Source organism: Salvelinus sp. IW2-2015, linkage group LG34, assembly GCF_002910315.2.
Source record: "Salvelinus sp. IW2-2015 linkage group LG34, ASM291031v2, whole genome shotgun sequence".
Classification (NCBI taxonomy): domain Eukaryota; kingdom Metazoa; phylum Chordata; class Actinopteri; order Salmoniformes; family Salmonidae; genus Salvelinus; species Salvelinus sp. IW2-2015.
The window spans coordinates 8,391,774-8,404,919 of record NC_036873.1 but is presented as its reverse complement, the minus strand read 5'-3'; the positions used below and the strand labels follow the sequence as shown (position 1 = coordinate 8,404,919).

General features: G+C 40.7%; 1 protein-coding gene across 1 annotated transcript in view; it reads left to right on the top strand.

The window, feature by feature from the left end:
• The first annotated feature begins 441 nt into the window (after nucleotides 1–441).
• The window catches only part of LOC111958350 (programmed cell death protein 4), a 34,835-nt gene continuing 22,130 nt past the window's right edge, over nucleotides 442–13,146 (top strand). Inside the window, exons 1-2 of the mRNA XM_023979576.2 lie at nucleotides 442–700; nucleotides 817–916. Coding sequence (XP_023835344.1) covers nucleotides 871–916 — 46 coding nt within the window. The 5' untranslated portion in view covers nucleotides 442–700; nucleotides 817–870. The remainder of the gene's footprint in view (nucleotides 701–816; nucleotides 917–13,146) is intronic.

Genomic DNA, 13,146 nt, shown 5'->3' with positions numbered 1-13,146 from the left:
TGTTTATTTATTTTCCCTTTTGTACTTGAACTATTTGCACATCATTACAACACTGTAGATAGACATAATATGACATCTGAAATGTCTTTATTCTTTTGGAACCTTTGTAAGTGTAAATGTTTACAGMTAATTTCTTATTGTTTATMATCTATTTCACTTGCTTTGGCAATGTAAACATATGTTTCCCATGCCAATAAATCCCTTAAATTGAAATTGAATTGATTGGTCCTTGCAATACCGGTTCCTTGGGACGTCCCTACCGCATTGAAGTTGAAATAAAAAATGGTTCGGGTRAGGTACCGTTATGATTGGGATAACGGTAGGGGTTAATTTGAGAGTTTAAGGTAGGGACGTCCCAAGGATCTCGGATAACARTAACCCCAAATGATTGGCCAGAACAGAAAAGGACTTGCCCCTGTATTAACCACGTGATATTGAGACAGACGTTCCAAAGTTAAAAACAGACTTTGTTTATTTTCTAGGTTGCTGCGGAAAGGTCCACGGATTATTTTTCTCTTTGCGCATCGTTTTTTTTCCCGTGCTCCTTTTTTAGATTTATTCTGAAAGGAGTAGTAGATATATATTAATTTCATTAAAAAAAAGTGTCGAATTTATTTGACATTAATTTTGCTACGGCATTTCATATTTGTTGGGTATTATAGCTGACGTTATATAGCACGAGCAAGCAAGCTGCTTGAGGGTGAGGATTAACGTATTTACAATTTTTGCCATGCATGTGCAAAACATCAATGTTTGCACATTTTGTTTGTTTGTTCACGCTGTTTTGCACGTTTCTGCTATTTGTTTTCGTGACAGGCCAAACGGTGTGGATTGCTATCAAACGGTAAACAACCAGTTCAAGTGAGCGCCATGGCGACCGAAGTGGAGACATGGACCACGGTTCAAAAGCACGATGGTGAGTAATTTGAATAGCATATGCACGAATGCATGCTTATTTCAAGGAAGTAAATCGTTTGGATTGAACGACGAAAACATGTTTGCTCACTTCGCCTATTGTCTCAAAGGGTTGGGCTGCAGTTCCAGCCACACTCCACCATGTGCTCTATTGCTCGAGCACTTGTATTAGAGCGAACCAGTTAGCAATGTAGCTAGATAGGTAGCAAGTTAATTCGACAGCCAACTCACAAATTGCTGGACGACATATTTGACTATGCATTATTTTTTAATGGACCATTGTCTCGCTGGGCACATGTGAAGACGCACACTAATATTTAACCCATTCGAGACTTGTTTTGCATTAACGTACCTTCCTCTTTGGCGAAAGGCTAKCGTATCTGGCTAMCCATTTAGATAGCAATATGTAATCAACATACTGTAGTATACCGTTGTTGCGCAATCAACCACTAACAGTTATACACTGTCCTGTCATCTTACGGACATTTGCCTACACATTTAGTTGTATTAAAGGGTGTTTAGTTGTATTAAAGGGTGTTTTCTGATTTAATGTTACTGCTTTGAAGAACACATTTCCTTTACCTCTAGTCTGGAATGTCCACAAACATTCATGCAACATTGCTTTCATTCATGGCCAATGCTATCGTGTTTTTATTCATAATCTCGGTAATTTGACTAAACGCTATATACCCCGACAAACATCTTTGTTTGCATAAACATTGCGGTCGAACGACGAACTGAATGTATGTTGTCAAACAACACCACGCCCCCTTACCAGACGTGCAATCCGTTGCGTGCAATACCATTTTTATTGGGCTACATGAAAAATACTGCAACGAACATCAATTAACTTTTATGCGTATTGGTTAAATACAACGTGTGTCATATTGCCCATCATTCATAATGCCAACGTTGAATGACACGGATTCGTAAAGGAGCTCAAATCATCCTCTATCGCATTGACATGAATTTCCCCACTGAGCAAAATGGTCGCATGACGTCTTACATTGGCTGAAGACATACTGTTACATGTGGCTATGGACTTCTACATAATAAATGTTTTTCTCCAGCAGAACTCGAGATTAGTAGACACATGCACAACCCTGTGTAACCGATGACTGYCTACTCATGCGGAGTTGATAACCAGTGGGAATTTACCACCATACAGTTAGAGGACTCTCTAGATGGATAAAACACGTTTTGTCATGGACACTGACGTTGAGGGCTTCACCATTTTTTWAAAGTAGTCAACTGGGTGGGACTTCCTATGGGTGAAGCAAGGATCACATGATTCCATCTGGGTCATCAGGAGGGATCCGCCAATATCAAATACAATGTTATGTCACATGCACCAAATACAGTTGTATACCTTACAGTGAAATGCTTACTTACGAGCCCCTAACCAACAATGCAGTTWAAAAAAAWAWATGAATAKGAATAGATTAAACTTGTGAGCCAAATATTCCATAACTGTAGGTGGCAGTAAATCGCCATCCTTGGCTCTATACCTGGTCAAACAACACACTCTGAATGGAAGTATGCACCCTTTCAGTTTGTTTGCCAACTCGTAGTATTAGAAAAATGTACTACTTCAAAATGGAGATGGCCTCAATCGCGCTGCCTGTGTGCTCACAGATGCCATAATGGGACATATACCAAGATGATTTCTTTATCATTCTCTATGTTTACCACATACGACTGGGAAAATATACTTGAACATCCCACCAGCTGGTAGAGACTAGTGGGGAAACTAGTCGATCATCCTTGAGCTCCAAGTGGGAGGTGGAAATGTACCAGTTTGAAGTTGAAAATACCAGTTGGATGCATTCGCGTGCTTTAAATTAATTTGAGAAACACCCAATTAGCTAATGACCAACAAGCTGTGTCAACCATAAACTAAAAGTACAGCTATCAGGCTTGTTAYCAAATTATAGTGTTCAAAAACCATATGAATAGATTGCTTTAAAAATAATGTTTTGAGTTGCTTTTATCYAGATAATTTCCTTAGTAGGTAACGTCAGAGGTCACCATGTGGGAGAAGTCGGAGCTCAGCGGCGCTAGACGAGTTAACCACAAGAAAGTACCAGTTGAAGGGCCGTTCAAATAGTTTTTTCCCCCAGTTGTATGTGGTAAACAGTCTGATAGATATCATCTTTATATGTCCCAATGTGGCGTCTGTGAGCGCAAGGGCAGTGCCAGTAACGCAATCTCAATTTTGAAGTAGTATAATTTCTTATCTGCTACTTCTGAGTTGGCAAAAAAACTGAAAGGGTGCGTTGCTTTTATATCTGTTCAAACAAGGTTAGCAATTTACTGCCACCTAAAGTTTTTTGGAATGTGTATAATTCATTGGCTGATGACCAGGATGGAATCATGTGATCCTTCACCCACTTTAAAATGGTGGAAGCCCTCAAGGGCAATGTCCATGTCAAATTTGGTTTTATCTATCTAGAGTTTTATCTATGGTGGGAAATTCCCACTTCCCACTTGGTTACTAATGCAGCATCAAGGTCTTACAAGATTAGTGACGTGGACATGTATAGCTCGCTATATAGACCAATTGAAATACTTGACGTAATGCATGTGCTTGATGTGAAATGGATGACATTTTTGTTTATAGTATATAGATTACTATGGTTTGGAGATCAGGTTGCAATTGTCTCATTTACAGTTCCTACTTGGAAGGATTAAAATAAAATGACTACAATTCACAGTGAAAATATTTACTAATAAACATTAACTCCAACAATTGTTCAGCAGAATTAAACCCAGGGTTTCATCCTTGTGTCACGTGTGTGAAAATACTTACGTTATTGCCAAGTACATACATTGGAATGTCCCCCCCCCAAAAAAGTAGTGTTGGGAAATTAGTGCTTTAAGGCCGTTTAGATTTTTTTTTTTTCAACAATAAAATCATTATGAAATGTCAATTAAAAAAATTGGAATTACTGTGAAATAATACAATATTTCAGTTGTGTATATATTACTTACTTTTTAAAAACTTGTTATTTTTTCTTATTCCTAAAAGTAATCTKATCTCTGCTCAGGCAGTAGCAACCAAACAGCCAGACAACGTTCTCTGTGCTCCCCATACTGTACTGTCTTTAGTKCTTCTATTTGGCTAGGAATGCTGTAGAGCTGTCTGGCAATCATTTTACTAGTTCTTCAAAGTAGATTGGGCATACTTTTAGGAGTTGTCTTTTTCCCCTCTCTTGATTGTGGTGTTCTTCTCTCATGTGGTCTGTGTGTATCTAACATAGCAGATGTAAAAGTGTACCCAAATCTAACTGCCTGTAGCTCAGGACCTGAAGCAAGGATATGCATATTCTTGATACCATTTGAAAGGAAACACTTTGAAGTTTGTGGAAATGTGAAATGAATGTAAGAGAATAACACATTAGACCTGGTAAAAGATAATACAAACCCAAAAACATGTTTCCAAATTCCCATCTTTGAAATGCAAGAGAAAAGCCATAATATAATATTGCAATTTAGAATTTGGCCACTAGATGACAGCAGTGTCACCTTTATTTAGGTGACAACTTTATTTCATCTTTATTTAACTAGGCAAGTCAGTTAAGAACACATTCTTATTTTCAATGACGGRCTAGGAACGGTGGGTTAACTGACTCGTTCAGGGGCAGAACGACAGATTTTTACCTTGTCAGCTCGGGGGATTCAATCTTGCAAACTTACAGTTAACTAGTCCAACGCTCTAACCTCCTGATTACATTGCACTCCACGAGGAGCCTGCCTGTTACGCGAATGCAGTAGAAGCCAAGGTAAGTTGCTAGCTAGCATTAAACTTATCTTATAAAAAACAATCAATCAATCATAATCACTAGTTAACTACACATGGTTGATGATATTACTAGTTTATCTAGCGTGTCCTGCGTTGCATATAATCGATGCGGTGCGTATCGTTGCTCCAATGTGTACCTAACCATAAACATCAATGCCTTTCTTAAAATCAATACACAGAAGTGTATATTTTTAACCTGCATCAGGTTAGCAGGCAATATTAACCGGGTGAAATTGTGTCACTTCTCTTGCGTTCTTTGCACGCAGAGTCAGTGTATATGCAAACGTTTCGGCTGCCTAATTTGCCAGAATTGTACGTAATTATGACATACACTGAAGGTTGTGGCAATGTAACAGGAATATTTGACTTATGGATGCCACCCGTTAGATAAAAATCGGAACGGTTCCGTATTTCACTGAAGAATAAACGTCTTGTTTTCGAGATGATGTTTGTCCGGATTCGACCATATAATGACCTAAGGCCGTATTCGTGTGTTATTATGGTATAACTAAGTCTATGATTTTGATTAGAGCGTCTGTCTGAGCGATGGTAGCGCAGCACTGCTCGTAAGCATTCATTCAAACAGCACTTTCCTGCGTTTTGCCAGAAGCTCTTCGCTGTGCTTCAAGCCTATCAATCCAGATTAGGCTGTGTACCGATGTGTTTCAAACTCACTCGCTCGAGACTTGGAGTAGTTATTCCCCTTGCTCTGCATGGGTAACGCTGCTTCGAGGTGGCTGTTGGTCGTTGTGGTTCTGGTTCGAGCCCAGGTAGGAGCGAGGAGAGGGATTGGAAGCATTACTGTTACACTGGCAATACTAAAGTGCCTAAGAACATCCTAGTCAAAGGTATATGAAATACAAATGGTTAGAGAGAAATAGTCCTATAATTCCTTTAACTACAACCTAAACACTTATTCTTACCTGGGAATATTGGAAGACTCATGTGAAAAGGAACCACCAGCTTTCATATGTTCTCATGTTCTGAGCAAGGAACTTAAACGTTAGCTTTCTTATATGGCACATATTGCACTTTTACTTCTCCAACACTTTGTTTTTTCATTATTTAAACCAAATTGAACATGTTTCATTATTTATTTGAGACTAAATTGATTTTATTGATATATTAAGTTAAAATAACTGTTCATTCAGTATTGTTGTAATTGTCATTATTACAAATAAATTTAAAAAAATCTGCCTATTAATCGGTATCAGCTTTTTTTGGTCCTCCAATAAATCGGTATCGGCGTTGAAAAATCATAATCGGTCGACCTCTAGTGCAAAGGTCCAGATTGATCCAGTGAAGCGTTGCAATACTGCACAGTATTTTGTATCAAGTCRGCCCAAATGTGCCGAATTGGTCAATTGATACATTTTCAAGTACATAACTATAGAGAACATATACAAATGATCTGGTAATACAAAATGTAAGTTTACACACTCCCAGGAATGTCATGCATGATGGATCATTAGCTTATACACAACATTTCACACATCTAGATGGCCGAGCGGGGTGGGTGAGGAGCKAGAGACAGCAGGGGTTCAAACTGTAGAACCCAGTAACTACATTTTGAATATAAAAATMGATTTTATCAAACAAAACTATGCTACATTTTATCTCTGGGACCCTCAGGATGACAAATCAGAGCAAGAATACTGAATCGAACTATATATATATATTTTTTGTTGTGCACTCAAAAAATAGCATGGTATTTTTTCACTGTAATAGCTACTGTAGATTAACAAGAWTTTAAGCTTTCTGRCCATATGAGACATGTCTATGTCCTGGAAAGTTTGCTGTTACTTACGTCATTCTAGTCATGTTAGTGCACGTTAGCATCAACCGTCCCGGTATAGGGACACCAATCCCGTAGAGGTTTTAATGAAAACTACAACTCCCTTCAGCCCAGCGTCCCACATACAGTACCAGTCAAAAGTTTGGACAAACCTACTGATTCCATAATAATAATGAAGACATCAAAACTATATTAAAWAACACATTTAGAATCATGTATTAAGCAGTGTTAAACAAATCAAKATATATTTGATATTCTTCAAAGTGGCCCCCCCTAGATATGTGAGGCAAGGAATGTGCACTTTAATGGTTTACTCCATGCTTGAGTCATAGTTGTTTCCCATACTGGTGAATACATCTGRACATATGGGCTGTTGCTCTTTTTATATGAACTCTGTTGGCCCTAGTCTACTCGAGGAAGGCCTGTCGCGCTTGATTAAATAGCTCAGCTGCTGTGGTGGTGGTAACACTCCCTGTCAAAGACGCCTTTGTGTGTGGGTTGGAGGAGAAACCCTCCCACAAACAGAGGCCTATGTGCTTCTATTGAGTTCAACACAACTGTCAGTTTAATCATTTCACCCCTGAAATGCTGCATTGTCCACACCACTGGTGACATGTCTTGCATAGGCATACATATAGCCTAGCAGCAGCTGGAACAAATTGCATTTGAATTATTTGTTGTATACTTGTTTGTGAGTTGACATTCTGATTATACCTGCTTTGGCATGTCTTTTTAAAAGTGTGATTATCTGATACAAGTGTAGCATGTAACCCATCTTTTGAATGGAGCATCAACTTGCCTATAGAGTATTTACATGATAGGCTGCAGTGTTTATTTTAGCGGCGTTGTAGGGTACTTCCTGTCCAGAACATTTTATATAGATAGTAGACCATAGGTAAATATAGGCTGATAAGTAGAGTATAATGAGGCGTGCCCTACACTGAAATGTCAAGCCGGATTTGTTTATGGCCTACTGACTACACATAATGTAGTAAAAAAAATTAACGGTCCCCTCGGCCGATTAATTTCAAATAAGGACCGAAAAACAAACCCAGCTGGGAACAGGTATATGGCCAGTACGAAATGGCACCCTATTCCCTATCACCCTATGCTATTTGGGATGCAGCTCATTGGCTCTTTTAGTGCAAACAATTATTTACTTAAAACAAGGACGTGGCAATTAAGGGAGGCCAAAAACAACACTTTTAAAATGCCTAATTCAATAATAGACCTAATGGGAAATTGTCCAATATCTTCCCAGTTAAGCTTATTCTTCCCAGTCAGCTACAAAGCTAACTCGTCTTTCTGTCTGGCCCTTAGTGACAGTTGAACCCCCCCCCAGGACAAAACCACCAACCAACCACACCCCTCTATCTCCCTCCTTAACCCAACTGTAACAACACACCAAAAAAGTCTGATTGTCCCGGATTAAGCCCCATAGTGCTTGTTCGTGTTCAGCAGGGCACATTGTATAAAGACATGTAGCAACAGAAAACAATTTGTCTTGTAGGTCCAGGTAGTAGCACCTCCCCTTTACACCCGGTTTGGAGACAAATTCTCCACACCGAACACAGCCTTGTCAGACAGCAGTTTGGGACTGCAMTTCAACATGTGAAGGCCCCCTCCCTTGCCTTGTCTTTAGGGTTGCAAAACTTTGGTAGCTTAACCAAAATGCCCAGGTTTTCTATAAATCCTGGTTGGAGGATACCTGGATTTCTTACCTATTCCTTTCTGATTCTGTTAATCTTCCAACCAGGATTTTGGGGAATTTCGAGAAAGTTTACAGAATTTWAAAAAACCTACTTTGCGTCCATTACCCCACTGACGCCAATCTGTATGGCTGTGAGTGACCTTACTGAACTGCCACCTCACACCAAGCAGCCATTAGAACTGGGTAAATTCTCCCAGCTCTCTGAAAACTTTGCTCCACTGACTCCCAGGGCCGAACCTCTCTCCACTTCCAAGCCAGTGCCAGGCCTAAACAGTGTACACACACACTAGGAATGTGACAAATGAAGAACAATTTTGCTTAACATTTAAACTGGCAATTTTATACCTTTTTTCCCATTTTTTCCCATTTAAAATGCTGAGAATGTTTTTTTTATTTTTTATCCCACGTCAATTCACAATGCAGAATAATGGTTCTATTACATATGCATGACCACTAAGGCCGGGAAAGGAAGTTATCTACCTCAGTCAAATACCCTTGAATGCACCTCAGCTACTACGTGTTTGTTTGTCTGCAAGGGCACTCTACGGCTTTTTAAATGACGACASGAAACCTTCACTGGAGATGGTTTCGAAGCGCCACTGAACGGGCATTTTACTTGTCTGTAAAGGAATGTCGCTTCTGAAGCGGGACGAACACGTCCATCACTGGGCGACCAGAACTGTCAATCAAATAATCTTGAGCTGCCTGCSGGCAGCTAGACTGCTGCCTGCTCGCCGACCACTATTTCCTAAAAAAGTACTTTTTAAAGTTAAATACTGTGTTACCAAGTCATTTAGTAGAAAGAGAACCTTTTCCATTAGGAATCGACTCATAAAGCCATATTTGAACAAGATAAGTTTTACTGGGGGAGATCAGGTAATGTAATTATGTGCACGAGCACAAATCACCACAMCTGTAATTTTAGTCCCGTCCGATTCTGCTATGTCAGTAATTTTTACTTGGCAGGAAGGTTATCCCAGTCTTAAAAACCTACTGTTTTTCGGCAAACTCCCAGGTCTTCTGATGGTACGTATCCTGTGCGAATCGTCAACCCTGTGTATTGAGGGATATTATAGTTAAACAGYTGCTGCACCCAGTTTGGGTAAGAACACGGGAACAAATTGATGCTTAAAACAAATTGCTATGCACGTAGCCTACAGGTAAATTATCCCTTTTGTCAAATATGGTCTTTCCTAGTGCCATACTTATCTTTTAAAAGATTAAGTGGATGATATCGTACCAATAAATTGCCAAATACGTCAGGTTAAAGTTCATGGTTCTTATTGATATGCATTATGACTTTTTCTGAACTGAAGGCCATTAGGCCAATATTAGGCTATCCCTAGAAATGTGGACATCCCTGCTGTTATTGTGAAGTGGAAACGTCTAGGAGCAACAACGGCTCAGCCACAAAGTGGTAGGCCAAACAAGCTCACAGAACTGGACCGCGTAGTGCATTAACATCGTCTGTCCTCAATTGCAACACTCACCACCGAGTTCCAAACTGCCTCTTGAAGCAAAGTTTGGACAAGAACTGTTTGTCTGGAGTGATGAATCATGCTTCACCATCTGACAGTCCGACGGCCGACTCTGGGTTTGCCGGATGCCAGGAGAATGCTACCTGCTCGKATGCATAGTGCCAACTGTAAAGTTSGGTGGAGGAGGAATAATGGTCTGCGACTGTTTTTTATTGTTCGGGCTAGGCCCCTTAGTTCCAGTGACGGGAAATCTTAACGCTACAATATACAATGACATTCTGTGCTTCTAACTTTGTGGCAACAGTTTGGTGAAGGCCCTTTCCTGTTTCAGCATGACAATGCCCCCGTATACAAAGTGACGTTCATACAGAAATGGTTTGTCAAGATCGGTGTGGAAGAACTTGACTGGCCTGCAGAGCCCTGACCTCCACTTCATTGAACACCCGGATGAATAAGGAGACGCTGACTGCGAGCCAGGCCTAGTCGCCCAACATCAGTGCCCAACRTAACTAATGTTCGTGGCTGAATGGAAGCAAGTCTCCGCAGCAATGTGCCAACATCTCGTGGAAAGCCTTGACAGAAGCGTGGAGGCTGTATAGCAGCAAAGAGGGGACCAACTCCATCTCAATGCCCAKGATTTTGGAATGAGATGTTTGACGAACAGGGGTCCATATACTTTAGGCCWTGTAGTGTATCTTCCTGCCTGAAAGAGATTCCAGGCTTCATCATAATGGTCAATTGAATGTTTGGTAAAACTAATCCTGTCGGACCTGCTCGGTTAATAACTACATAACCGACTTTCTTAGTTCCCCTACTTCCGTGAAACAAACACGCACATCTTTCATAGCGCACTAGAGAGGGACTGAAAGAGGGGAGGGGCACAGTATAGGCAGGTCTGCCACCAGACAAACTGAATCGGAACCGTGTACTAGGCCCATCTATCAGCCATCAAAAAGCTGTATCTCACAATGGGATGCTTTATTTTCTTGCTTGCAATGTCTCGCAACGTCAGAAAAGCAGGGCCTATCGTCAATGAAATGGCTAGGATAAATCACATTTTATGAACAGGCATAGACTTTACAGTGAAATGCTTACTTACAAGCCCTTAACCAGAACAATTGCAATTTTAAGAGAAATGTAACAAATAAAAGTACATAATTAAAGAGCAACAGGAAAATAACAATAGCGAGGCGAAATACAGGGGTACTGTGTACAGAGTCAATGTGCGGGGGCACTGGTTCGTCGAGGAGGTTATTCCATGCGAGAAATTGCAAAAACTGAAGATCTCGTACAGCGCTGTGTACTACTCCCTTCACAGAACAGCGCAAAACTGGCTCTAACCAGAAAGAGTAGAGGCCCCGGTGCACAACTGAGCAAGAGGACAAGTACATTAGGGGTGTGTAGGTTTGAGAAACAGACGCCTCACAAGTCCTCAACTGGCAGCTTCATTAAATGTACCCGCAAAAACACCAGTCTCAACGTCAACAGTGAAGAGGCGACTCCAGGAAGCTGGGCTTCTAGGCAGAGTTGCAGAGAAAAAGCCATATCTATGTTCAGTGTCTGTTCTTTTGCCCGTCTTAATCTTTTCTTCTTATTAGCCAGTCAGATATGGCTTTTTCTTTGCAACTCTGCCCAGAGGCCAGCATCCCGAGTCGTCTCCCTCACTGTTGACTTTGTGTGTGTTGTTTGCGGGTAGATGCCTTCTGATAGTGTCTGAAGGTCACAACACTCAAAACGGTTTTGACACACACACACACACACACACACACACACACCCACCACACGTGTTCTCCTGAAGAGGAGACCATTACAGTTTAATCATAGACATATAATGATTAACCATTTAAAAGCTATAAGGCCTTCGTTTAACTTTCAGGTAGAATCTGTTAAGAAGCCTCTTGAACCTAGACTTTGCGCTCTGGTACCGCTTGCCGTGCGGTAGCAGAGAGAGCAGTCTATGACTAGGATGGCTGGAGTCTTTGACAAATTTTAGGGGCTTCCTCTGACACCACCTGGTATAGAGGTCCTGGATGGCAGGAAGCTTGGCCCCGGTGATGTACTGGACCGTACGCACGACCCTCTGTCGTGCCTTGCGGTCGGAGGCCGAGCAGTTGCCATACCAGGCAGTGATGCAACCAGGCAGTGATGCTCTCGATGGTGCAGCTGTAAAACCTTTTGAGGATCTGAGTACCCATGCCAAATCTTTTCAGTCTCCCTAGGGGGAATAGGCTTTGTCGTGCCCTCTTCACGACTGTCTTAGTGGGTTTGGACTAGGGATGCACCGATATGACAMTTTTGCAGGATATTTTCCTTGCCAAAAACCTGACACGGATACCGATATATTTTTTTAAAAAGCGTCATTTTTAGCATTCTGCCACTGTGTTAGATATGCTGCGTTGGGCCAAAACACCTTTGTTCACAGCCAGTTGCAGCGTGTGTGCCATGCATGGCAAACTGGCGACTCTGAATTCTTCCAAAGCCTTTGTCATGTTAGTGGTTCTTCCTTTAAAAGTTTTCAGCTTTTGCTGCGAACGTTAGTGGTAGATGGTGGCATTCTGTCATTGCACCACACTATCACAAGGGGGAGATCAGCGTTCTATCGGTAGTCTAAACTGTGGCACAAATTGACTARAAATTAATGGCGGTGTTTTCAGTCTGTCTMTWACTTGGTCAAAACATTTATTTATTAATCTGCTCATGTTGTTCAATTATTTTCCGTTCCTCCTGAAAGCCCTAGTATTAAAAACAGTCTGTCGCCCACACGCGCTTTAAAATTTGTACAATAAAGCATATTGAAGATAGAAGCTGCCCCGCAATGAGTTCCAAGAGCCGATCTGTTACCAACTATTATTATTGATATTGTTTTTTWAAACTTTATTACATATTGGATCACAAAAAASATTACTTTTACATTACCATGTAGTTTACCAATTAAATGGACTGACAGGAATGTGGACATACTCGGTATACATGTTCCGAAAGAAATGTATTTTGGGAAATGTATACCGAGTCAAAACAGTCATGCGTTCTCTCCGTCGACCACACGCACTTTAAACGTTTGGATAATAAAGAATTTAAAGGCTGACATTGGTGGATTTTAATACTTCTGACAGACAAAATTCTAGCTCCACCCTTAACTTTTGGACTTTTAAACATTGCCTTTGCGGATTGCTCATCTTCAACCATCAGTAAGTCGATGGCTTGAATAGTCTCGCTGGAAATGGAATACAATGTAAAAATGTGCAGCATACAATAAAGACCAGCWGTCAATTTTATTTAAGCATTATGTTTTAGCATCATTAGGCCTACTTTACAATATTGCAGCCTACTATACCTGTTCATTTTCCTGGGCTTTCGCGTTCGGTGTAACTCAAGCGAATAGCACTGTCCGAGACCATAATCCCCAAGTCTATCAGTATTTAACCGACATGGCTCATTTCTCTTC